Genomic DNA, 24,906 nt, shown 5'->3' with positions numbered 1-24,906 from the left:
CTCGGCGGCCTCGTATCCCTATCGTACGCAGCCCCATAAGATGGGCCACCATCCCCGGGTCCCGACCTCTCTCTTGGCGGATAATCCCTCTCAATCCCAGCAGAAGCACTACTAAACGGCGGTGGCCCCCCCACGCGACTCATAGAACCCACCGCTTGTCCCGCTCCCCGGTGGCGGCGTCACAGCAGCACGAGGTGGGTAATCACCCATCGACGGTCTGCGAGGCGAGTAGTACCCACCACCACCGCTATATGGCGGGTCCTCGCGTGCCCGTTTGAGAGGTGGTCGGATATCGTCAAGAGAACTGTTCGCCGCCACCTCTTCTTGGCGGACTCGGGCTGCGCGGACGGACGCCACGGACGAAGGGAGGGTCATTATCTGGACCTGTGTAGCGGGGACGGTCAAAGTCTCGCGGTGGATACGAACGGTCGTCTACGGGGGGCAGGTATCCATCTCCAAGGCGCGAGCTCAGTGGACGGGAAGAATCAATAGGGCGGACTGGGGAACTGGAAAACGGTGCTCTCCGTTCCGGGTCACGTCCTTCCCACCCAGAACTTCTGGGAGGTGGCGCATCGCGGTCATACCGTTCTCTCTGAGGCTCTCTATCATAGGGTCTCCATACAGGCGGACGAGACTTGTCATCATCGGCAGCTCCATACCAGTCACGCCGCCTATCGATTGAGTCTCGCTGATCAGCAGTCGCAAACCTTCGGTCAGAATCAGCCTCGAATGGTACGTCCGCCCGAGGTGGTGACCGTGGAGGGTAGTAACTCCTGCCTCGAACGTCCGAAGGAGGTGGTGGACTGTAGCGGCGAGAATCCATAGCATCAGGACGCCTGTCATCACTGAACCCTCTGTCAAGGTCCGAGCGGTAAGGTGGTCTTACATCTGATCTCTCCCGTGAGAGATCCCTTGCACGGAGATCGCGCGCATCACGAACAACTGGTGGTGAATCTTTGGGTCCACGGAGGTCATCCCGAGCGACAGATGCCGCCCGAGGTGGTGCCACATAACCACTGGAACGAGGGGGAGGAGTTGCTGGGCGTGCGAAGTTATCGTTGACAGGTGGACGAGGACGGACGTCAGCAGGAGCAGCAGGACGATCGCTCAAAGGCAGTACACGTGATGATTCTACAGGACTAGTACGGGCATCCGGAAGAGGCCGATCAGAAGCAATAGGTGCATTTGACAAGCGCTCCTCCAAACTCGGTTGGTGGGTGACACGGTTTTCCACTCTTGGAGCCCCAGGCTGGCTGAGACGTTCTTGGAGGGAAGGAACTGATTGTTGAGATATTCTCTCTTCAAGAGGTCGAGGACGATCAACATCCGCTGCACGTGCCACATCGGCAAGAGGAAGGCGAGTAGGTCTGTCATCAGCCATGCGGTGACTGTCATCGGGTGAAAGCGGAGGTCGAACAGTACGATCTTCAGAACTATGGACTGAGCCAGAGACTCTCGTTGGACGATCGTCAAGGGTGACTCGACTAGGACGATCGCGGTCATCAACCACCATACCACGGGATTCACGGTCATCAACAGGCGGCCGCCTATCATCGAGAGATGGACGTGGACCGCGATCGTCAGGACGCAGGGGAGGGCGCTTGTCTACATCCAAATCGTCTTTTGAATCATAGCGGCGAGGAGGGATGTTGTCAAATGGATATCGGGGCTCATAATGGCGTTGTTCTGGGGGAGGTCTAGGAGCATGACTGCGTCCATAGGAACGACCACCGTATTGAGGACGGTCTCTGTCACGATCACGTCCCCATTCACGTTCTCTTTCACGCTCTCTTTCACGTTCTCTGTCTCTTTCTTTATCAAGGAATGCTTGATCCCTTGGAGGCGGTCGAGGGTCATTACCGTTAGGGCGGCTATCGAGAGGACGGCGTTCTGCATCAAATCGGACCCTTCTGTCGTCCAATGGGGAATCACGAAAAGTATCTCGTTTAATATCGTCTTTACCATCGTAGGTGGACTTTGGTGCTGAAGAGTCGACGGAAGGACGAGTGGTATACTCACCAGGACGGTCACCAAGAGGACGAGATGTCTCAATTTTTGAACTGTCGCGATGATCGCCTGAAAGAGCACCATCTCGGGGATTAACGTCGGCATTATCTGGACCCGTTGACATCTTGCTTTCGGGTTTCTGGGGTGGAGCTTCAACCTTTTTTCCAGGTTTGGGACCTCCAGGTGGGGGAGTAGGGTCTGGATTCTGAGAACACGTGTTAGGTGAGAGGGTTAGGGTAAGACCGAAAATAAGCACATTAGCTGTCGATGACGATTTCTTGACTGCGGGTGGATCCGGGGGCCTTCTTGCGGAATCTGAAGAGTAAGGAGGGATTTGGTCGTCAGAAGAGTTATCGTAACCAGACTGGTTGTAATAATCCGCAGGAAGCTGTTCTGGATGTGGCAGAACCTGAGAAGAGGTTGGGCCCAAGTAGAGGCTAGCGAGAGCAGCCGGCTGAGGAATTGCACGATAGAACTCGTGCTGACCTTCCTTGATGATAGATTTTAAATTTTCTAGTACTTCAAGATCGTTTTTGCCTGGAGGTAGGATGACTTGCGGAGAAAAGAACTGTTGCTGTTGCTGTTGCTGTTGCTGCTGTTGTTGCTGTTGTTGGCCCTGCTGCGGCTGACTGTTGGGTCCGTGCGCATGGAAATTATAGGACATGCCGAAATTCTGAAAGTTATTGTTTGGGTTGTTGGTAGCAGATGTAGAAGCAACAGAGAAAGGTGAAGAGAGAGCAGGTTCTTCGCTTGGTAGTGGTACTAGGAAAGAAGTGTTTGGATCCTCTGTAAACGTGGTGACCGTTCGTTCGCGGTTATTGACGTTGTTTCGGCCTTTGCGCTTTTTATTTTGCCTTGCTGACATTTTTTTTTGCGATCCGAATTGGTTTTAAAATCGTTGGTTTTAGATGTTTTTACCTTGGTTTTAATCCCTACCAAAGATCGATCAGTCCGATTAAAAATTAAGCTGAAAACCATGCTTTACCAACGAGGCTAGAAGATGGGAGTCAAGAAGATAGAGAGAGCGTCAAACTTGATTCAGATTCTTCCCAAACGTGTCCGTCTTTTCACAGCTGCTTCACATATGCTACATAGCGCTTTATGAGCGCTCTCGCTGACAACTAAATAATTATATGTCTACAGCTCCTCGTCCAACAGCAGTAGCATTCGATGAATTTTAATGCTATGTACGCAGCACGGCCGTTGAACAGCATGCTACCGCCTCGTGCCACAGCCGCGGGTGCCTTTGAAGGAAAAGCATCGAACTTTGTAGAATAGTGGCGAAATTTCCTAAAAGAGAATAGCTACGAAATGTGAATTCATCAACGCGCTTGAATTTGCATTTAAAAACAAGTCTGCTTGCCATCCGATCTTAATCACGAACTATCTTCATTAGAATAACTTGGTCGCAATGTCTGTCGTCGGTGTCGACTTCGGTACTCTGCACAGCAAGGTTCGTCCACTATCATCGCTTAGATCACATCAATGCACTAACTTCTTGTTACCCAAAGATCGGCGTAGCAAGAAATCGAGGTATCGATATCATTGTAAACGAGGTTTCCAATCGTGCAACACCGTCTGCATCTTCTTTCTCGCATCCTTCCATTCTTAATTCTTATTCCATGTCTTTTTGTCTAGATCTCTCGTGGCATTTGGCCCCAAACAACGCTCTATCGGCGAATCTGCAAAAACTCAAGAGACCTCAAATTTCAAGAATACCATAGGTAGCCTCAAGCGCCTCATCGGTAGAACACTACAGGATCAAGATGTCGAAGTAGAGAAGAAATTCCTCAATGCAGCCCTTGTTGATGTTGAAGGAACAATCGGCGTAGAGGTTCGCTAGCGATAAAAATTTAATTAATCTCATACTGATCTTTATCATCCCAGGTAACATATCGTGGCGAAAAGCAGATTTTTTCTGCTACCCCAGCTTGTTGCAATGTATTTCGGCAAGCTGCGTGATATCACCGCAAATGAGCTCAAGACCGCAGTCTCTGATCTCGTTATTGCTGTCCCAGGATGGTATACCGATATTCAGCGACGAGCAGTGCTTGATGCAGCACAAATTGCTGGTCTCAATGCTCTGCGTCTCATCAATGACGCGACTGCTGTCGCACTCGGTTACGGTATCACAAAACTCGATCTCCCCGAGCCAGAAAACCCACGACACGTCATGTTCGTGGATGTTGGCCATTCCTCCATGTCCGTCTCAGTCGTCGCTTTCTCCAAAGGTCAATTGTCCGTCAAAGCAGCTGCGTACGATCGCCACCTAGGTGGTCGTGATATCGATTACGCTCTCATCCAATACTTTGCTGCTGAGTTTAACGCCAAATACCATATCGACGTCCTTTCCAACCCTAAAGCAACCTTCCGTCTCCTCAGCGGCTGTGAGAAACTGAAAAAGATCCTTTCAGCTAACAATGAGGCCCCCTTGAACGTCGAATCACTCATGAACGACATTGACGCCTCATCCAAGCTTAACCGTGAAACTTACGAAGAGCTCATCTCAGGCGTTCTAGACCGCATCGCCGTGCCCCTCCAACAAGCCCTCGCTGAATCACAACTTACCATCGATGATATCGACACCGTCGAGCTCGTCGGTGGCACCACCCGTATTCCTGCAGTCCGCGCCCGCATCCAAGCAGCCCTCGGAGGCAAAGTCCTCTCAACCACCCTCAACCAAGACGAAGCCATCGCTCGCGGCGCCACCTTCGCAGCTGCCTTCCAATCTCCTACCTTCCGCGTGCGCGAGTTCCACGTGCACGATATCAACCAGTACCCGATCAAGGTGTCCTGGGAGCGCTCTGCCTCAGATCCAGACGATGACACTGAGCTTGTCGTTTTCCCCTCGTGGGAATGGCATCCCGTCTACCAAGATCCTTACATTCTACCGCAAGGAGCCGTTTGAGATCGATGCCGAGTACGTAGAGCCTGCTACTCTACCAGGAGGAATCAATCCGTCAATTGCACGGTTCACGGCACAAGCTGTTCCGCCTGCCCCGAACGGCGACCTTACGTGCGTGAAATTGAAGACGCGGCTGAATTTGCATGGGATCATGTCTTTTGAGAATGCGTACACGGAAGAGGTGGAGGAGCGCGAGGAGACTATGGAAGTTGATGGGGAGGCACCAAAGAAGAAGCGAGTTGTGAAGAAGGAGATTCCGTTCTCTACTCGTACTTCGTCGCTCGACCCGAGCTTCGTTGAGAAGCTGAAAGAGCTGGAGGCAGGGATGCATACTGCTGATAAGCTTGTCATGGACACTGAGGTTTGTTTTACCAATCCATGGTATAGAATTGTGCTTATGATTATCAACAGGACCGCAAGAACGCGCTGGAGGAATATGTCTACGACATGCGCGCCAAGCTCGATGAGCGCTACTCATCCTTCGCACAGGCTGCAGAAAAAGAGAAGCTGAACGGTATGTTCCAAGAAGCCGAAGACTGGCTGTACTCCGACGAAGGCGAAGACGCCACCAAATCTGCGTACGTCGCCAAACTCGACGCCCTCAAAGCAGTCGGCGACGCCATCGTCGCGCGTTACCGCGAAGCCGAAGAGCGGCCCAAAGCCATGGCCCAGCTCCGCGCAACCGTCAACGACTACATCTCCCAAGCCACCTCCCCTGATGAGAAATTCGCGCACATCGCCGACAGCGAAAAACAGAAAGTCGTCGAAAAATGTGCGACAGTCCAAAAGTGGCTCGATGACCAGAATGCACGGCAAGCCGAGAAGCCGAAGAATGTGGATCCTGTGTTAACGAGCGTGGAGATTGGGAAGAAGAGGGAGGATGTGATTTATTTCGCGATTCCGATTTTGACGAAGCCGAAGCCGAAGCCTGTGAAGGCGGAGGGGACGTCTGGAACGCAGACACCGCAGAGTGGGACGCAGACGCCTGATGCGGGGACGCAAGGGCCGCCGAAGGGGGAGCAGGGTCCGCCGAAGGCAGAGGGGGAGGCTCCTGGGCCGCCGGAGATGGATGTTGATTAGACTTCTAGCTGACCTCTGAGTCTGAGTAACTTGCGTTTCGTAAAATTAGCCATAATTTTGGGTTCGTTTTGATTAGACCGTGATGATGCATATGAAGCGTAGAGCATATACAGTACCGCAATATAGTGTACCACTATCGTTGAACGTCTATTTTCTGGCTCTTTGTCGTTGTTCACTTCATCGTTCATTTCCTTTTTGGGATGATTACTTTAAGCTTCATCTTGACGGGTCACCGCGAGCATGGCCCCTTCCGCGCAGGCGGAGAAGCGTTTACTCTGGCATCCACGATGGGAGAACAAGTTTATGGTCGGAGGAGGCTCTCAAATGACAATGTACGAATGGGCACCAGAAGAATCTGAAATTCGACATGTAACTTCACAAAATGACTTGCAGTTCATGAAGGTGAGCTTCCGTAGTCTTCCGCTCGAAAGCTTGATTCGACTCAAGGTGCTCTGGCCTTTCCACCTATAGTGTTTCTCTTGGTCGCCAGACCCTGCATTTGACGATCTTTTTGCTGTCGGAACAGCTTCTGGACGCGTCGACCTCATCAGACTCGAAGCTACCAAGGTCGCTCGGAATAACGTCCTCTCAAGCGGTCCAGTCGTCACGCTTCCAGTGCGCAACACCCGGTCATGTAACGCCCCTCGCATTCTGTAACGCAGACCCCAACTACCTAGCTGTCGGCCTCGACAAAGTCAGGGGAGACTCCAGTCTCATCATCTGGGATATCCAATCCGCCACGCCCCTCCTCTCACCCTCCAAACCCCCCAATTTTAATTTATCAGAAGACACAGTAGAAGCACGTCCACAACCTCGAATAGCGCGTGCTGAAGTCGGTCATCACAGAACTGACGGACGCGTGTTGCAGCAACATGCACCCACAGAAATAGTTTCAGCCCTCGCCTTCCTCCCACAATCTACGCATATGCTCTTAGCTGGTATATCAGCACGGTGGTTGAGGTTATTTGACCTCCGGAGCTCAGTCCCAGCAACTACTAATATCGCAACTAAAGTCTACGGCATAGCAACATCCCCAATCGACCCACACCAGATTGCGTGCTGTGGAGACGGAATTATAACCGTCTGGGATGCAAGACGCCTCCCGCATCCGCTGCTTACGTTTACAGAGAAAGACGCAGCTGCTGATGGTGCAAGACCACGCTCTGCGTCTGCGTCTTTTGTCAACCATATCGAGTTTTCGAGCTCGAGGAGGGGATTGCTTGCAGCCCATGAGAAGGATTCTTCTTATGTGCGGTTTTGGGATCTGCAGCAGGCGCATGGGAGCGAGAATAATTCCGACGGGGAGAGATCAGGAGAGTCGTCACATAGTCGGGCTGCGAAGAGGTCGTGGGCGCCTTGGACTGCTACTGGTGCTGGTGCTGTGAATGGGATGAGGAATAATAATGTTGAATCGCAGGAGGCTTTGGCGCTTGTGCTTTCTGATACGCGCAAAAGTATGTTTTTTTTTTTGTTTTTTTGGTCTTGTCTGTGTGTATGCTGATGCGTTATTCTAATTGAAGCGACGAGCTTTCGGAAACCACTTGCGTCTTTTGCGCTTGTTCCGAGGAAGCGCGCGTTCTCGCTTACTTCCGAGGTTATGGTCGTCAATAAAGATGGGGATCTTGAACTTTATGCTGTGTATGATACACCGAAACAGGCTTCGTGGAGTGCACGCGGGGATCTTGTCATTGGTGCTGGGTTGGGATGCAGGGTGCTCCCCGGCTTCGAGGACCATGGAGTTCCACCACAACCGTGGGATATACGCATTGAGGAAACCACGACTTCTCGGGGGCGTGACAAAACTACGAGTCTGCCGGCATTTGGGAGGGGCGATGAAGATGGGTTCCCAGCTCTGGAAAGCAAAACCACACCATCGAAGCCGCTAAAAGTGAGGACGTATAGTCCAGCTTCGTTTCGATACTACCCGCTCGACCAGTCTGAGCTGTCTACGTCGCCGAGTAATGTCGGTGCTCAGACGGCTGCGAGGGCTGAGGCTGGAGAGAAGCCGAAATTAAATGGTCATCGACAAGTTGGAGAGAAGAGTTCATCGAGAGGGAAGATTTTACGGAGCGTGCATCAAGTGGTGGAGGATGATATCTCGATGATTATGCGTCGGCGCACTATCCGTGGATATGGGCTGGCAAACGTGAGTTGTCTCACTCTAACATCTCGTCATGTGGGTTCTGACCACGGTTTTTTCTTTCAGGCCAAGCATAACGCCCAAGTCGTACAGGAAGATCCCTGTTCAAATACGACGCTGTCAGAGCTATGGGATTGGATACATCGTGCGTTCCATCAGAGCGTCTCCAACTCTGGATGTTCATCTCTACCACAGATTCCCGTGAACTCGTATGCTCGCCGACGTCAAGATTACATGGATATGAATTCTCAAACCAAGGACTTTTGGGACTATGGGAAGGATTCGCACCGCTACCTCAAGTTCCTGAGTCGAGCGCACCGTCTTTTAGCATCCTTGACGGTCTTTTGACGATACCTCAAATTTCTCCGAGGGATTCTAGTCTTTCTCCGCTATCTACTCCTGCTGTGCTAGACCCTTTGACGCGAACGAGACAGCCTTCTGATGATTTGGCATATGGGGATTTCACGGCTGCCGTTGCTGCACTATGCGCTCGACGGACATCGAGTTCGGGACGTCCATGGAAACCCCCTGTCCGCAACACAGAAAAGCTTGAACAGAGACAGTTTGCGTTGCATCTCTGCGGATGGAGTATTGGGGAGGAGGAGATGAACCATGAGATTAGAAGGTGACTACGATTTATGTATGTGTGGTTTTCATTGCTAAACTTCTCGTGTAGGTGGGAGAAGGAGGGGCAGCAGTCAAGAGCTGCATGTTGGCTCGTTTTCACGCGACAGTATCAAAAGGCGCTGGAGCTGCTAATGCGGAGTCAAGGTGCGGCTGTCTTTCTTCGTTTCGTTCAATGATAAACATGATATCTTAGACGAGATGCACAATCTCGTGTCCGGTACTCTTGCAGCACTTATTCCCAGCGCTGGCAACACCTTATCTAACGAACTGCGCACCCACGCCGAACGCCTCATCGTCCGCCTTGAAGATCCATACTTCCGTGTTATGCTTACCCAACTTACCTCCAAGGATTGGTCCAAGGTTCTTGAGGAAGAATCACTTCTGCTGCGGGAGCGTCTTGCAATTGCTTTCCAGTTTCTGGAGGACGAAGCGCTATCGTCCTACCTTGCACGCACGACCGACCGAGCCTGTACGCGCGGTGACATCGAGGGCCTCATTATCACAGGGCTCACCCCCTCAGGTATGGACATCTTACAGAGCTACGTAGACCGTACGGGCGATGTGCAGACTGCTGCTATCCTCGCTGGTCATGTGTGTCCTGCTAAGTTTTTTGACGCGCGAGCGGAGCGATGGCTAGAGACGTATAGGGACTTGTTGGACGGCTTTAAGCTGTTCCACCACCGAGTTGCGTTTGATGTTGAGCGGGGGCAGATACTGCAAGAGGCAGTGTTAAGTGGGGATTTGGCGCCCTTTGATTGGGCTCCGAAGCAAATCTTGATTCGATGTAATTATTGCTCAAAGCCGATGAATCCCGTGTTGGGCGAGACGCAGAAGGGACGTGTGAGTGCCGTTGTTTTTTTGAATGTAAGAACTACTAATATCGGATGACTTGTTAGCCTACTGCATGTCCGCATTGCAGTCGTGCTCTCCCGCGGTGTTCGGTCTGTCTAATGACACTGAGCATCGTTCCAGATTATACGCGTGATGTTGGGCTCTCACAGTCGCAGGCCGCTTACCAAGGTAATGTCTTCTTTCGTGTAAACGCATGGGGAGCCGGACTGACTTAATGTCCCAGACACAATTGACGACGCAATCGTCATCTGCCAGACATGTCGTCACGGTGGACACGCATCGCATATTCTTGATTGGTTCTTTGGTGAAGACGGTGCACGTTCGCGTGGCATGTGCCCTGTGGCGGATTGCGACTGCCACTGCGCAGATGAGTTCTAATTTTCGTTGTTCCATGGAGCCTGAGCTCAGATAATCGGTTCTCTTGGGACGATATACACGTAACAGTGTCTGATAGAATCCTATAGATTGGCTTAGAAAGTACCGGATGTCGAGTATCTGGCGCATATAATGATTGATATTATTATTTGTAGACATGCTGATATGCAGGACGTTATATGTTAACTCGCTGGCCAGATTCCGCAAACACGCCCAAGGTCCTTCTCGAGAAATACATGGATCCGAAACCGATGATATCGTCAGACTTTTGAGTTTCACTGTCTGATGGGAGATCCAGCAGCGTCTGATCGGGGTTTATTGTACGAGAAACTCCAAGCCAACTGAACATGATACAGCGCCTCACTAAATCTCGAGAATCTTATAGTTGACTCAAGAACTGGAATATTGATATCTCGATTCATCCACGAGCAAGGTTATACCGGTATGTCAGGTAAATTCTTGGCGCTCTGTTATGCAGTAGCAACTCTCATTCATTCCGAGTCAACCAAGATCCTCCTCAAACCCCCTGGCCATGCGTCGAAGAACAACAATCCACGTGCCCAATCGTTCATATGACATTCGAGTGACCCTAGTTACGTTTTTTGTACGAGAGTTTGCTCATTCCCCATTTACGACGGTGAGTCCGTTTAGGACAATTTCAAAATTCAAACTGCACTTCGATTCGGACATGACAGTAGTGCATACCAGTACTTGCGTGGCGCTTATGCTCAGCATGCGGATGTCAGAATAAGAGATACCTCGAATCATGAATGCGTGACGTGTCACAATTAACGGTTAATACATTTTTCTAATGGTCGTACATGTGGGTGTTTGGAGGTCAATGACTCAATGGAAGCACTTGCCTTAATAGGCAGGCTCTGAGAAGAAGTTGTAAAAGCACGGTGGTCTGGCTTTCCATAGCTCGCTAAATGATGTAGCTTCCGTCACTCATTCCAGCCACGTCAGGTATCACCGTTCATGAAGTAGCTTGTAGCCTGTAGGTTCTGCCTAAATTCGTGCAACGATATCCATTCTTACAAACCGATCGGAACCCCCGAGTTCTCCATTGCTACCCTCAGGATATAAAAGCAGGCCGTCTTCCTACTGTGTCCCCCCATCCTCAGGGGTATTATTCGAGATAACCTTAGCAGATTCATCACCCCGCACAATAATGCATTTCTCCTCCCTCACCATTACCGTTGCTTTGACAGCATCTATTGCTGTTAGTGCATGTGGCAATGAAAACACAGTTTGCCTTACCGATCCTCAGTGTTGCAATTCAATGAAATGTGCATTGGGCGAAGTGAGTATGAGTAGTTTTTTGTGCATCCAGGATTCAGCAACATGACTGACCCTCACGCTGTGTAATTTAGAATGGCCAGCATGTATGCCAAGTTTTCGCCAAATAGACATGAGGTAGCGGCCAGAGCAGCGCGTCGCGATAGTGAGTTATGTTTCTGCTTTAGCTTTGGTGCCGTGGTTGAATATTGGTGGTGCAGTGCGTAGTTCGGGGTCGGTCAGTGCCCTGCACAATGTATATTCGAGTTGCAGGAGGACCTTTAACACCTGAAACGCTCCATAATATAAAATTGACTTGAAAGCATGACATATGAGTGACTCGTGAATACTACGATATCCTGGTTTCGGCACCGGCATTGATTCCATATCGTACATCAACGCCATCTTCAAGTAAAGAAGGTTTGCAATGCGCATCTGCTTGATTCATCGTCTCTGATGAACGACCTAGCTACATAACTCGCGTAAGTATTTTGGGTGAGAGCTCAGTGCACTGGCTTGCAATGGCGAATGATAGCAAGACTTTATCTTTTCTACAGGATGGTATTAAAATCGACTGCACTTAAAAACACCATCTCCATCATAGTACTTACACTCTGGTATGTAAGCTGATCATGGACTCGAATGGTAAATAGACTTATTTTCATAGTTTATACTATGCATAACGGAAAAGGGGGCTCAGTGAGAACTGAATGACAGACACAAAGACAACTTGTAACCGAAAAGTCCCAAACAAGGTTGCAGCCAACAGAGGTTTTGGGAGATGGGAAACCGATCGTATTCGACAAAAGCCCTCCTCCACTAACGTTGGGAGTCGGGGATAGGGTAACGGGGGATCACAGCAAAACGATATGAGATCAATAGCTATATGAAACAGTTATCCACTGCATGTGTTGCATCTCTGTTCATGACCGTCATCGGTTTGAAGGGACGGACAGCAGATGACGAGGGTGAAGCGAGGCTGGAAAGTGAAGGAGTCCACAATGGGATAAACGATACAAAATAAGCTACATGGAACAGTTGTCCGTGTGCTACATCTCTATGAGTGACCATTAGTGGTGTGTTGAATGGATACGCAGCAGATAAATAAGACGAAACGAGTCCACCGTGAAGGGTTCTTGATGCGTTTCGCCTTGTCACTAGCTCGTTCTGGTCGCCGAGCAACATACAAAGCCTGGAGAGAAATCATCGGAATCTAGCAATTGGAAACACCCGAGAAAGAAACACCTTCTTATCACGTACTGCAGCAATTTCGACAGCACCAGGATTGCGGTTAATGGTAGTGCTTGACCTTGGAAGTTGTTGTAGTTCAGTTGCTTCATCAGTGTTGGGTTGGTGGCGGCGGAAAAGTGATAACACGTGAGTGAGGAGCGTATGTGGATGGAATCCAGAGGAGGGTGCAGGAGAATCGCGGCCGCGATGTTCAGAAGGATGAGGATGGAGATGACGCGTGGCAGAAGACTGAGAACATAGGAATAAGCAAAATAACTGATGAATGGTGGTAACGCACATCAACACGGTCTTGCACTAAGTCATCAAAAAAGCCTCGTGGTATTCGACGGGGGGCACGATGCGCAGAATCAGCCTAGAACAATGTGACAATCATTGTGAAAGTCAAAAAGGCACAACATACATCTAGCAATAACTTGTGTGCGTGTGATTAGGGCCATACTTATTTTTTGAAGAGTCATGACATATCATGCATACCTTTTTCTCGAGTCCGTCTTCTGGTGCCTAACGGCGAACACTGTCAGTAAGACAGAGTAAATGACACGTTGACACTCACCATAGGTATGGAGAGTAGGTGTTCTAGGCCGGCTGTTTTGAAGATGGCATGGATATCCCACACGTACGCATTTTGATCATCGCAAGCCGTGGCTAGCAGCGTCCCATCAGCAGAAATGGCCGAACAGCCCACGTTACTTTCGTGCCAGAGGGGTGGACAAACTGCGAGTTTTGTGTCGAGATTCCACAAATGTACTGCTCCATCGATTGATGTGCTCGAAAGCAGACGGTCGTTGTGAAATAAAGTGATAGAATAGACAATGTATGTGTGACCTTCGAGAACGGCGATCTGCTGAGATGTCGCAGTGTCGAATATCCTAATCGAGCCATACCCGGTTCCCGAGATAAGCTTCTTTTGATCCGACGTCCAGACCAAACTTCCAAATTGGCCACTCGTGTTTAATTTTGGAGAGCAGCTTGCCTGTGTTGGCGTCCCAGATTCTGATCCCACTTTCGTTGTATCCGCCTGTCGCAATACTTTTAGCGTTGGGTGAGTAGCTCACCGCGTGCACCGACTCGTGCCCGGTCTTGATTGCATTCAGACCTAGGGCGAATTTGCCGCTCTTCACATCCCATACTCTTGCCATCCCATCACGGCGGGATCCGCTCACCACTCGCTTGCCATCTGAGCTCCAGCACACTGATTGCACCCAACCAGCATGTCCTTTCCATTTGGCGATGATCTTCCCCGTCTCGACCTCCCATAATTTCACTGTCCCGTCACTGTTTCCGCTTGCGACAATGTTTCCCTGTGGAGACAATGCCATGGTGGTCGCTACTGCTACTGCACCATCCCCTTCATCCCGCCATTCCTCGCCTATCTGTGCACCGCTTTCTAGGTTCCATAGTCTGAGTGAACCGTCATTCGAACATGTGATGATGCGCCGCGGCTGTCTGCCAGGCAAGTGCAGAACACCCCCCACACGATCTGTATGGCCTCGCATATCCTGGCGTAGGCCTATCGCTGACACCCGTGACATACCAGCTGTGGGGGTATGCATAGTAGGAGTGCGAGAGTAGCTCGTTCTTCGAATTAGAGCAGGTTGTTGTTATCTCAATATTACCGGTATGTTAAGTCGCCTGTATGCGTTATTTTAACTCATGTCAATAGAAATGCACGAGACATTGCTCACGAGAGGTCGTGTTAGAGAAATTCGATCTTCATCCACAAGACGGCCCGAAGACGATATGTGCAGGAGCTGCTCACTTTGGTGTTTTTCGAGAATTTGTAGGGAATCGTCGCAAGGATCTCGATTATCGATTCGTAAACAACTGCTTCGATCTTGATTTCAGCTTGTTCTGGCAGGCCAGGAGTATCAAACGCTGTTCCAAAGTACTTGACACGGATGCGCTTCACTCGGGAGACAGAGGGATGGTCATACCATGTGTGTTTTGTTTGGAGTATGGGTAGTATCTTGTGCATACTTCACAGGCCTGGTTGTGCATATGGAGCGCTCGGACCCGTGATTGACGCTAACTATATGCACCATCCAAAGGATATTTTTAGTGGGCTCTTCATTTCCGTTGTTCACATGTCCAGTTTCTCGATATTTGCGCCTGGTGCCTTCAACTCTTTGCAGCTAGTAGGGCACGTTTGTCCATCCTACTGGCGGACGGGACGGTGAACTGTTAGCTGTGGTTGCGGCCGGTTTATTAAGGCAGTTGCACAAGGGTTCGTTTGAGCCGATACTTCTGCCGTGCCTTATCTCCATGCTCGCTCCAACATGTTAACTATGACGTGGAGATTAAGTGTTCGGCCCTCACGCGCACGGCTGGCGCCATGTATACCTTTCTATGTTGTTTTCCAGAGTCTACCGCCCCAGCTGAAATTCACTCGTGATGAAGAACCTATCTTGTCCTTGGAGATACTGGGTCTGCAATCTAATCTCGTACATCGAATGGCATACAGCTATATTACAAGTAAACGAGTCCAGACACGAACCATAAGTCTCTGTATCAGTAGATTCCATGAGCGCCGAATCAACGAGACTTCCGCCTAATCCACCACACTCGTGCGAAGAACCTTCGCCGGACGTGTCAAAATTCGGGTCAGCTTCCGCCACAAAGGAAGATTATCCAATCGCTGTGATTTCATGACCACTTTAATGTGGTGGATGGACAAATGTTCCCCGCTGTAAAACAATCATTAGTGTCGCCCGATAACATACGCAGTGGACTTACTTTGAAGCAGCTAATGCTCGCGCGGTCCGCACGATATTGTCAATCATCCTCCCTAAAAGCGTCGTCAGACACCACGTCGGTAACAGACATGAGGCTTACCATCCAATTGATGCCGTGAGAGTTTCTCGATATCGCGAAGGAGTAATGAATGATCCATCTCCTTCTGATCCACGATGGAGGAGCCTGTGAGTGTGCGCTCGCTGTTCCATATAATTGTAGCGGGATCATTCAAGCCGAAGTGATTGAGCCAAAGACGACGTCGGGCTGCAGCGTCCAGTTCAGGGAAATTGACGACTTCAATGGAAAACATTCAGAAGTAGAAGCAGGTCAGACAATTGGGTCACGTACCGGCAGAAAACCGTGTCAAGAGTTCTTCGTCGCAGGTACTTGATACCCAGAAGGAGATACAATCATCCAACTCAAATTGACGGAGAACAGTGTTGAGGTGATCCTGATGAGAAATGAAGGCTCGAATAGTAAGAGTCTACCAGCTAAAACATACCCTATGTACTGAATCTTTCGACTCCAAGAAACGCTGGGTAACGTGATAAATCACAGTGTGAAGTGTTGAAGAGAGTACGTACATCGGCGTCTTTCACTACAATCACCGCGTTCCAAGTAGCTGCAAACTAGACGATAACCAGGTCACGTCAAAGAATCATCGAAAGCTGCCAACTGTACGAACCGATACGCGCAGAGCAATATCTGACACCAGATTCATAAGGTCGTATGATGAGTTATTTGACACCAGATTCATAAGGCCGTATGATGAGTCATGAGCAGTGATAGTAATAGTAAGCAGAGGTCTTTTGAGGAGATTGCAGACAGCATGAATAGTCGTCATTCTGCCAGTTCCTGGTGGTCCTTTAAGAAGCACTGTCTATGAGATGTTAAATGAGAGGTAAAAAAACGATGGCAATTCAAACACACCTGTCCTTTGTTGAACTGTGCTGGCCTTAACCCGCCTACAGAGCAGTCCAGTATTATCCACTAGTGCTCTTATAAGATCCTGCAACAGAAGATAAACGAAGCCAAGAAACCAACAAGATCGCGCGCACCTTGGTATCTTCGTCCATAATCAATTTGCTCCACGCCCCTTGATCATACTCGATTGGCTTCAAATCCCAGATATTGAATGTTCGCCATTTCTGGTTATCATAATTAACTTGAGCAGCCAGCGAAATACGCGTTACAAACAGCTCACATTCACTTCAAGATCATACCCACCAATCCAGTATGGAAGGCACGCGATATGCTCCTCCGCATTGTCGGGAAGTGGCACACGTCTATGATGCTCCTTAGCGTCGACAAGGAGAACAGGTAAATTACTCACAGATGTGGGTTGTAGCCTTGCGAGGCACGGTGGTATCCAACCGGGTCGATCATCACCCGCCTCATCCGTGGTTTCGAGTTGCCATTGAAAACCGACCGTATTGGTGTATCGTCATAATCTGTAAATGAGGTAAGTATGAGAACGGCGTGATGAGAAGCTGGAGTGATGCGGCACTTACATTCTGCACAGCAAACCCTGCTGTAAGAAAGATAGAGTCTTCCACGCTCTATATTGATGATTCGACATTTTAACGACAAACTAAGGGGTAAATTTTCTCACCAGTCACTTTAGCAAGGGCTTCGTCTGTGACGGGTTGGAGAAACAACGACGAGAGGGGCTCAGTTCCCTTAAATTGGTGAGTGAACAAATAGTAGTTTGATACTGGACAATTGTCACAGTACCTGGAATGCAAGAAGATCAAATTTCATGACGCGCTTCTCGAAACGAACGCCATCCCACTCAAGATGCTCAAACTCGACGAGCAACGCCCTGAACAAATATAGTCAGCCACAGCCATGTTCTGAAAGGTCCCCCACTCACGTTCCATCATCAAGGAAGCTAACACTCTTCAAGACTACCATGATCTGAGCGCAGCATATCAGTGGTGACGATGAATGAGCGAAGGAATAATTCTTACAATAGGCCTCTCGACATCTAAACTATTCTGTAAAAGCCCAGAATTATAGATGTAGCGCTTTCCTTCCTCATAGTAATACTCGAGAAGGTCGAAAGAAATCTGATTGTTAGACAACAATTCTTCGAGTTGCTTGACCCTGCATGGTCATAAATGACAAGGAACGGGTAAGATTGACTGGGACACACGCACGGCTGCTTGCTTTCCGTTTCCACGACCTCCAACAGTTTTCCTAAATGCATCACGAGAACAGCAACGAACTCAGCGTCCACTTCGCCTGTCCACATTGATCAGAGTTATTCGACGCAAGAAGTAATGCAAAACTCACATCCAGTAGACACGTTGAAGCCGAAAGTCTCGGCCTTGGTTGCTAAGTCTTCTGGGAGTTGATCTGCACCCAAGAGAGTGCGTGCATCGTCCAATCTGGACCGAAGCACCTTCATCTTTTGAGACAGCCGATGAATAGGGTATTCAATAGCTCTGTCGTAGTCGACATCGACAAATACAGTGCTGAGAATCAGGTATCGACGTTATCAACACACACATGATCCAATTACAAGATAACATACCGAAGAAAAGAATCTAAGATTGAACTGAAGTCGCTAAAAACAAGTGACTTTTTGCCTGAGCTTGTTCAGTATACATGCTATGCAATATATTTTTGATATAGTGAAAACTTGCCTCCCTGGTTCATGGAGCGAACGTTGAGATAGAAATAGTCATCGATTCCTGGAATGGCTCTGGGCGAAGGCGACCTGTACCAATCTGGTAGCCACAGCTTGCCGTACTGATCCCTTGTTCACCGTAACACATTGAACAAACCAGCACCCAACGTAAGCGAAAAACTCACCATTTCTGCCACCGACGAACAAAATGGTCCTCTCCTTCCTCATAATGCGTGTGTGCAACAAATTGAGGCTGGAAAACTGGCGAATGTAATGTGGGGAATGAGTCGCCCCATGGAGGCCTTGGGATGAAAGGGGAGTTGGCAGTTGGCAGTCGGTGATGTAGTGGGGCCATGCGCGCAATTGATCCCCCAGAGACAGATTCTGGGATTGGCACAGTGTCACCATCAAACATCGAGCTTGTGAAAGGGGAGTCGGGAGTTGGCGATCGGTGACGTGGTGGGGTAATACTCGGAGGCCTTGGGATGAAAGGGGAGTCGGGAGTCGACAGTTGGCAAACTGGTGGGGTAACGTGTCCAATCGGTGCTGGTAACGGACACGGATATGGGCTGAGCAGTGTAACAGGTACGTGTGTATCGTCTGATTCCGATTGAACTGTCGCTTGTCGCTGACGAAAATCTTGCCAGCCACAGACAGGTACAGGTTCTGGGATTGGTAGTACAGTGTCACTATCAAGTATCAAGCTTGAACTCGATGGTGATTTCAATAGCCATGGCTCAACTACACCAGGACACATGCTTGGTGGGTCAAATTAGGGTGAGACTCATGATCAAAGGAAACACCAGCTCTATATGAAGTGTCTGCAGCGCCCATCAGATATGATAAGATAATCCTGTGGCTTCCATAACGTACGTCAAGATGCTGTGCGTCATAAGACCACTGCTGTTCATTTATGGACAGTACGCCGGGGGATAAGTGTAAGCCGTGTCCAAGCTGCCGTACGCACGTTCTGGACTTGTGTACAAAAGAGATGTAGTGGTCGCCAAGAAAATGACAAGTGCACGCAAAATATACGTTTCAGTTTGTAAAATGAAGGAACAATAAATTACTCACGAAGTCACCGCGAATTGAATGCGGTTGTGGGAAAAATGGGGCAACGATAAGATCAGGGTTTGATCTTACTGATGGGAAACGTTCTCTATAGAAGCGGCGGGCGTCTTCCAGGCATTTGAACGCAGAGGACGATGGCGACACAAACACTTCCATAGTCAATATTTCACACAATGTCGTTTAGCCAAAGCGCAGTCGTCGTTCTCTCGATGGGAGTGGGAGTGAGTGGGTTGGCCACTTGGATGAACTGTGAACGGGATTGCAATGGGATGAAACGTTGAAAATGAATCAGCGCTCAGCTCCCACGCCAGTCAGGCCGGAACTTAAGAGACTACCCGTTAATATTGCGCTGAAAACATGTCCAATTATATAGACATCAATCAGAATATATTGCCAATAGTCACAGCATTAATGCAGCTTCTTCCTGTACTGCTCAAAGTCATAAGGTTTGCGGAATTTGATGACACGATAGCGCTGGCGAAACTGCATTTTATCAAGTAGCCAGACAGTCGGTGTTATTAGGTCGAGTCCATGAGACTAGATACCAAGCCGGGTGAACACAATTCAGAAGACGATCGGGAAAAGAGGATACACAAGTCAATTACAACCAAACCAATTAGAACATGAACGAGGACCGCCAGTATGCTGCCTGGATGACGAACAGCTGACTCCTCATCAAGTGATGGTCGCCAGTATAGTTAAGGGAAGTGCAGCAAATGTAGAGTATGAGGCGAATCCACCATTGGGGTTGTCGACGACTACCGCACGATGAGAAGGCCTGTCAGTTGCAGGCATGGAAGTAGCGGCGGTGGCAGTGGTTGTGAGCATCGTGGATATTGCAGGGGCAGCAGTGACCGGAGGATGCAACGACGATGCTTGAGAGTGACTTTGAGCTTGTTGCTGACTTTTGGCCTGAGTACCTTGTGTTTTGCCCTGTTTGCTACGTGGTGGGGCGACATATAAAGACCATGTGATAGATTAAAGTGTAAAAGAGTGGTGAAGGAGGGGACCATGCCCTTTTATCACGTAGAGCCGCGACTTCTATGACATGGGGTCGGTGTTGTGAGATAAACCCTTGTGTCGGGCGTTGTTGGAGTTGTGTTGTCTCATGTGTGTTGGATCGAAAGCGATGGAAGAGCGAGGAAGGACCAACGAGGAGTGCACGTAGACGTGAGGGGGCAAGAGCACGGCGGCACCGGCGCGTGGAGGAATACTGCGATGATAGAGCCCTGAGCCAGACTAGTGACGAATAAAAATGAGGACATACATGAGGGCACTGCAGTTGAGCTTGTACAGCGTCAAAAACGTTGTAATGGAACGTACTTGCTGGTAGTTACCCTCATGACTCGAGCTCAGCGCTCAGGTCGTAGTGATTCTAACAACGCATTCACAGAATCGAAAACACCCGCTATTTCCTTTTGGAGAATTTTCGTCCGAATCTTCACACTGGGGTGATTCATCATTCAACCCAGACTCCTACCCAGTCGGCGGTGTGTAGAGAGCCTTGATCCTAATTAGCCACACTGTGTAAATACAACCATACATAGTTTTTCCGACATAATTCCGACTTTTTGTTTTGGGCTCTAACACACCTAGCCGACTGGCACAACTTGCTGTGGCGCGAGGTTTGACCGTGTTTGTAGTCTCCCGTTTGTATCAGCTCAACGCACAAAGCGGAAAATAAGATAAAGGCAAGCAGAAGATTCGAACGCGGGGTCATAGGGCAAAAATCTAGCATGACTTACCGCAACACCACAGTTGCTTTATTTCCTTGCATGACAACAAATATATAACCCATTGGCAAGCCTGCTCACGCACACAAGAACTTTTCAGGATTCTGCTTTAACAATAGCCGGACATTCAACTCAATCATTGCACAGTAATTAAATCTATATGGTATATGGTATACTGGGTGTGTGAGCAATAAGAATAATTGACCCTTGGGGTGTAGTATCTGGCTATCATGTATAAGAGCCGGCACAGCCCAAGTTGTGTGCGTGAGCAGGCTTACCAATGGGTTATATATTTGTTGTCATGCAAGGAAATAAAGCAACTGTGGTGTTGCGGTAAGTCACGCTAGATTTTTGCCCTATGACCCCGCGTTCGAATCTTCTGCTTGCCTTTATCTTATTTTCTGCTTTGTGCGTTGAGCTGATACAAACAGGAGACTACAAACACAGTCAAACCTCGCGCCACAGCAAGTTGTGCCAGTCGGCTAGGTGTGTTAGAGCCCAAAACAAAAAGTCGGAATCATGTCGGAAAAACTATGTATGGTTGTATTTACACAGTGTGGCTAATTAGGATCAAGGCTCTCTACACACCGCCGACTGGGTAGGAGTCTGCATTCAACCTCCAGAATAAAATTCGCAACAGCCCTCCGGGCATCCCAGGACCTTGGATCTTCCTTTTTTAATCATTGCAACGTGTCGTTCGGTCTGGATGGCATGATGTCTTTTTAAATCATATTATGTAATCAATCAAGTTGATGTGAATTATACCTATGTTTCACACCGAGATAACTATGTGCTTTAGTTGCGTGGTTGTTAGGCTGCTACAGCAATATGTGCTGCGATGTTTTCTTCATTCTCATCTTCGCAGCCTTCCCCTCCGAGGCACCATTCTATGACAGCCATGTCGTCGCATACTACCATGGTCTTTCCTACTGTTTTCTTCGCCTCGAATTCCCAATGCAGGGTTCCTTCATCAATTGTGGTCCTTGTTGTGCACGGACAGTATGTGCTCCGGTCGCAGTTATGTACCCCCATGTCAAATGGCTCTGCACTCACATAGATTCCTTGTTGCACATACTTCATGATGGCTAACACTGTTTGCAGGTTACTTTTTTCTCCCATGTATACCGCAGAGTTCACCAAGCTCTTGTTTTCCTTCGTCCATTTGGGGTAGAGGGATACGAAAGTACGAGCAGTCATGTAGTTCATGACCACCGTAGAATGATACTGGAGGATGGGGATAATTGCACTTATCCAGTCAGTGATGATGACGTCCACCATTTTGTCATCTTTCTCGAGTTTATGTACTCTGGATATGGCTGAGCCATCATAATCTCTCCTCCACTTGACAGTGTTAGTTACTGTATATTCTTTGTCGTCTTTGAAGTGATTCAACACCTTCTCACTGAACTCTTCAGTTGCATATACGTCCAAGTCTTGCAGCCTCAATGCACTGGATTTGGGTTGGAAAAGGTGGAGCGCACTTAAGCCAGATACAACAGTTCTGGTGTGTTCCATCAAGTCGATCAATTTGTCGATGTCTTTGACAAACACTTCATACAGTTTTCTTCGTCAGTTCTTCCACGTATTCTTTGACTCCCTCATTATTCTGCATCCTAGTCTTGCCTAGTGATATCAGATCAGGTAGCGCGAGTTCCTCCATTATCATTCTTTGCAATTCTGCACAGAGTTTGTCGAAGTCCCCATTCAGGTTCGTCATGGTGTGCTTTTCTGATGTAGCTTTGTGGATGTGGCAATGCTGTGAATCTCTATTTTCATTATTTTCCTCCTATGTTTGGCTGATTAACAGGGGTTTGCGACAGTCAACAATGTGTGCATGATTGTGCACGTGATTTGGTCGCGTGCTTACAATTATTTATTTTGTTATATCCAGACTTGTTCAACAGTTGTCATGCCATTGTGTGATATGGGTTATGTGTATGTCCCTACTTCTACTCTGTGGCGATTTGTCTACTTCAATTCTCTTTCTCCCACTTGTCTTCGTATTCAGTGCTCTTTATGTTGATCTTGTACTTTGTGTAGTACACTAATTCATTGGTGTCATCAAAATAGGTTTGCTTGTCACGATATTAATGTTAGTCACTGTTCGACAGCTTTGGTCACTGCCACGTAGTCCTTTCTCTCCATGTTTTTCAGCTCTGTCTCATTGATGATCTTGAGTACAAGATAAGGACATTGTGGTTTGCCATTCATGTTGCCATCATAGAGGACACTGAAGAGTGTGGGTTTGTCGAACTGTTGTTTAAGCATGTTCACCTGACACTCTTTGATGTCAGCATTGCTCGTGAAATAAAGGTTGGGCTTTGTCAGGTGGAATACGCCAGGTGCTCTGCTTTTGACAATTACTTCTACAAAGCTGTTTGGCTCACTGAAAGTAAATAGACAGCCTATGAATGTGAATTTGTTGGATTGATTATCTGAGGTGGACATGCTTTTCGGAATTTGTTTGGGGTAGATCATACTCATGCATCTTATATACCTCTCAGTCGTTGCAAAATCGGTTGTCTCAGATGTCTCAATAGTGGAAGTCGTCATATTGGTCCATGGTCTCAGTATGTTTTCAGAGACTGTGATGTGACATTGGTTTTTCCAAAAGAAGTGTGTATGTGACATCAATTGGTAAGCACTCCTCTATGCGCTATGGTGCTCATAGCAACTTTTTGCCTTTATGTTTGCACGCAAGTCCACCACCTCTGTTCATGTCTATCAAATTGAAAATTACATGTTCTCTCACCAGCTGGCATGTTTCTTTTCTCCTCTAGGGAATTTCACTGATGTCTTTCCCCTCTGTGGTTTAGGTAGGGTGAACATACTATAGAGCTATGTTTTATGGCATGGATTGTGATGAAGCCATTCTCACTTATGTTCCTCAAGACATGGACGGTGTTGTTTGAGTGCATATGTGGATAGGCGGTAGTCACCAGTCATGTTCTGCTGATACTCAGCATGCAAGTCCTAGCTCTGTATCTGTTGGTGGATTTCCTGGATCGCACTATAGTCTCTTCCCTCACATGTACAGTGTCATCTTCTTTGATCACCTCCAGACATTGCCTGCTAATTGCGCTTTATCTTCTTCGGTCGTCACAGAAACAGTTCCAACGTGGCACGGTGATATTCTTGTTGTCAAGCACCTAGGTCATGATTATAACACCCTACAATCTATGTCGCTTGATGAGAAGGCCTTAGTGGATGCTTTTTTGGCTAGGTTAGGCGATGTTGTTCACTTTTATATGCATTATTGACAGTTTGTCTTTCACATATAGCCTTTCTATGTTGTTATTTCAGTCAGTCTAGTCATACAATTGTAGTTGATTTGATATGTGTTTCTCCTTATCAGTACTCTGGAAAATATAGCTGTTCTATGTATCACAGCATCCTTCTTTCACTCGCCTCTTTCAATGGATCTCTCCCACTTCTCATGTACCACCACAATGTCTTTCCCAATTCATTGCCATCTATATCGAATTCGGGTGATTGGGGAGTAAATCTCTCTCCATTCTTGACAACAACTAGGTCTCCACGAGGACTCTGCTTTCTCCCGAAGATCTCTAACATGATTGGATGATGAGTGTGACAGTCGTGAGTTCTTGCGGTATAATAGATGTGATAGTACCAACTAGTGATCATCTGATCCCTAGGGAACAATACCAGCAGTTGTTGAGGTTCTCCTTCAGGCAATAGTTCTTCTATTACTTGAAGTGCCTCATTGTTTGAATTAGGTCTTTGTCGCCGAATGGGTACTAGGCCTGCTAGCAAGAGCAATAAGCCTTGAGTCACACTGGCTGACAAAGTGATGTTGGCAGAGATCTGCAGTGTGATACATGGTTCCCGCGTTTGACAGTCCTTTGCTTCTCCTCGCAATCTTTTGACTCTCTGGACGTGGTTCAAAATCATTCTGAAGTGATGGTTGTCGTGTACTCACCTTGGGATTTATAATCCAGCGTGGCTGCTTGAGATGTAGCTCCATACATAATTCCTCGTGCGTGAGTTTGTCATATTGTTCACAGCCTGCGATCGCTATCAGTAACTCAGGCTTGTTTGGGACCTCCATCGTCATCGTCTTTCCTGCACTGCACGTCTGCCAGTCATTTTGAGATGCCCCTATATTTCATTTAGTATGATGTCATTGATTTATGCACGTGACTCATGACATCTTATGCAAATCAGAAAAAGTGCATAGTTCAATCAGTCTAGATGTGATTTT

General features: G+C 48.3%; 5 protein-coding genes across 5 annotated transcripts; 2 read left to right on the top strand and 3 right to left on the bottom strand.

The window, feature by feature from the left end:
• Positions 1–173: 173 nt before the first annotated feature.
• Positions 174–3,167, bottom strand: DFJ58DRAFT_496797 (uncharacterized protein). The gene is made up of 3 exons (XM_041380685.1): positions 2,993–3,167; positions 2,264–2,939; positions 174–2,212 (listed from the first exon to the last, which is right to left on the bottom strand). The coding sequence occupies exons 2-3, from the start codon at positions 2,870–2,872 to the stop codon at positions 296–298; spliced, it is 2,526 nt and encodes an 841-aa protein (XP_041249245.1). The 5' UTR covers positions 2,873–2,939; positions 2,993–3,167; the 3' UTR covers positions 174–295.
• Positions 3,168–3,342: 175 nt separating this feature from the next.
• Positions 3,343–6,185, top strand: DFJ58DRAFT_763546 (heat shock protein 70 family). Its single transcript, XM_041388621.1, has 6 exons — positions 3,343–3,460; positions 3,519–3,583; positions 3,646–3,841; positions 3,938–4,846; positions 4,884–5,273; positions 5,324–6,185. Exons 1-6 carry the CDS (start codon positions 3,419–3,421, stop codon positions 5,990–5,992), a joined length of 2,271 nt encoding a protein of 756 aa, XP_041249244.1. The 5' UTR covers positions 3,343–3,418; the 3' UTR covers positions 5,993–6,185.
• Positions 6,186–10,191, top strand: DFJ58DRAFT_904014 (uncharacterized protein). The gene is made up of 10 exons (XM_041394892.1): positions 6,186–6,394; positions 6,464–6,626; positions 6,655–7,446; positions 7,513–8,138; positions 8,199–8,277; positions 8,328–8,757; positions 8,809–8,903; positions 8,953–9,599; positions 9,656–9,779; positions 9,835–10,191. Exons 1-10 carry the CDS (start codon positions 6,233–6,235, stop codon positions 9,987–9,989), a joined length of 3,273 nt encoding a protein of 1,090 aa, XP_041249243.1. The 5' UTR covers positions 6,186–6,232; the 3' UTR covers positions 9,990–10,191.
• Positions 10,192–15,038: 4,847 nt separating this feature from the next.
• Positions 15,039–18,295, bottom strand: DFJ58DRAFT_892801 (uncharacterized protein; the record flags this gene model as incomplete). The annotated part of the gene is made up of 21 exons (XM_041394788.1): positions 15,039–15,199; positions 15,249–15,300; positions 15,348–15,542; positions 15,597–15,699; positions 15,751–15,783; positions 15,833–15,877; positions 15,934–16,124; positions 16,179–16,257; positions 16,307–16,396; positions 16,453–16,534; positions 16,582–16,699; positions 16,760–16,807; positions 16,861–16,927; positions 16,983–17,070; positions 17,122–17,165; positions 17,219–17,354; positions 17,408–17,492; positions 17,544–17,725; positions 17,785–17,817; positions 17,893–18,009; positions 18,066–18,295. The coding sequence occupies 21 exons, from the start codon at positions 18,293–18,295 to the stop codon at positions 15,064–15,066; spliced, it is 2,154 nt and encodes a 717-aa protein (XP_041249242.1). The 3' UTR covers positions 15,039–15,063.
• A 1,007-nt stretch (positions 18,296–19,302) lies between these two features.
• Positions 19,303–22,199, bottom strand: DFJ58DRAFT_742113 (uncharacterized protein; the record flags this gene model as incomplete). Its single annotated transcript, XM_041387176.1, has 3 exons — positions 19,303–19,863; positions 19,919–20,180; positions 21,760–22,199. 3 exons carry the CDS (start codon positions 22,197–22,199, stop codon positions 19,627–19,629), a joined length of 939 nt encoding a protein of 312 aa, XP_041249241.1. The 3' UTR covers positions 19,303–19,626.
• Between the last annotated feature and the right edge of the window lie 2,707 nt (positions 22,200–24,906).

This window comes from Suillus subalutaceus (genome assembly GCF_016647625.1).
Source record: "Suillus subalutaceus strain FC151 chromosome Unknown DFJ58scaffold_9, whole genome shotgun sequence".
Classification (NCBI taxonomy): domain Eukaryota; kingdom Fungi; phylum Basidiomycota; class Agaricomycetes; order Boletales; family Suillaceae; genus Suillus; species Suillus subalutaceus.
The sequence above is the reverse complement of the archived record's forward strand: the minus strand, read 5'-3'. Positions and strand labels throughout refer to the sequence as shown.